The sequence below is a fragment of the Aplysia californica genome, unplaced genomic scaffold, assembly GCF_000002075.1.
Source record: "Aplysia californica isolate F4 #8 unplaced genomic scaffold, AplCal3.0 scaffold00097, whole genome shotgun sequence".
Lineage (NCBI taxonomy): Eukaryota > Metazoa > Mollusca > Gastropoda > Aplysiida > Aplysiidae > Aplysia > Aplysia californica.
Genome location: NW_004797367.1, coordinates 686,005 through 687,297, shown reverse-complemented (window position 1 = coordinate 687,297; position 1,293 = coordinate 686,005). Strand labels below are relative to the sequence as shown.

At 45.1% G+C, this 1,293-nt stretch overlaps 1 protein-coding gene across 1 annotated transcript in view; it reads right to left on the bottom strand.

Moving 5' to 3' along the window:
• LOC101855413 (advillin) overlaps positions 1-1,293 on the bottom strand; it is a gene marked incomplete in the record, with an annotated part of 77,437 nt that overhangs the window by 4,965 nt on the left and 71,179 nt on the right. Inside the window, 1 exon segment of the mRNA XM_013080727.2 lies at positions 416-541. Coding sequence (XP_012936181.1) covers positions 416-541 — 126 coding nt within the window.

Sequence of the window (1,293 nt, the reverse complement as noted above, 5' to 3'; positions counted from 1 at the left end):
GAGAGAGAGAGAGAGAGAGAGAGAGAGAGAGAGTTAATAGAGCGAGACAGGAGGGGAGGGGAAACAGGACCATGGAGAGAGGGGGGCTGGAAAGGAAAAGGATGGGGAGAAGAAAGGACCAGATAAAAAAGCAAATAGAAACAGAGGATGATGTACACCAGTGTTTGGCATCATTTTAATGTATAGCCAGCTCCCAATTTTGCTACCTTTAACATTCGAACATTTTCGTACTGCCCACCTACATTAATTTCCTAGCAGGCCATTAAATATCACCTGTCATTACCTAGATTATCCCCTCTGCTCACCAAAATTGCCAAATGGAACACCACTTGTGGGCGATATCGCCTAAGCTAGCAAGTACTGATATAATACTATCGCAATAGGTACTGAGACAAAAGCTGTCAATTGTTCTCACACTCCATTTCTCTGGGTCCCAGCCCATAAAGTGTCCGGTAAAGGCCGGAGGTTCGAGTCCTTGTTTGATCTGCAGGATGACTGTGTTGTCAGGGTTACGCCCGGAAGGGTCGCTCTTGATGTATTCCTGGGGACGCAAGGAAACAGGCAGTCATGGGAAGCAAAGTGTAGAGTTTAAAAATGAAAACTATGATCATTTGGAAGTCGGACATACTCAACGTTGCATAGGTAGTCTCGTGGTAAGGCCAACGGATTCGTAATTGTGAGATTTCGGGTTCAAGGGTTCAAGGCTCAGTTCATCCCAGCGTTGTGTCTTTGGGAAAAGTATTTTGCACGAATTTTCCCATAATTTGTCTTGGTCCTACCGGGGATGAACGTTAACTTCACCTCTTAATTAACACTACGGTGTTGCAAGGGGCGTTAAACTTAAATAATTTCACACATTATGTTTTCGAAGCTTCGACCCCGGTATACACTTTACAGATTAAGAATGCAGGTCAATTTGTTGCAACCGGACTTGAGCTTAGGGAAAAGTCTCAGCTACAGCCAAACAGGTTTTAAAAACAATTGAGTGTTTTACGCACCCCTATGACACAGTTAGGATGATTCAGGAGGCGGGCTTCAAGTTGGACTACCCAGGCTGAGGAAAACAACATTCTCGCAGAAAGACCAAGACATTTGATAAACATTTGCTCCACACAGGAATCGAACCCGCGTCTTCTGCATGTAACGATTGAGCGCTCTCTTAGGAAGCAGCTGGAGTTGGTCCTGACAGGAAAGGTCGACGCCCGCCTCGTAAATTAATGATTTGGATAGTGTTGATTTTATCACTAATTTTCTTCTTTTTTTTTTTTGAGGGGGGGGGGGGGGGGGGGGGGG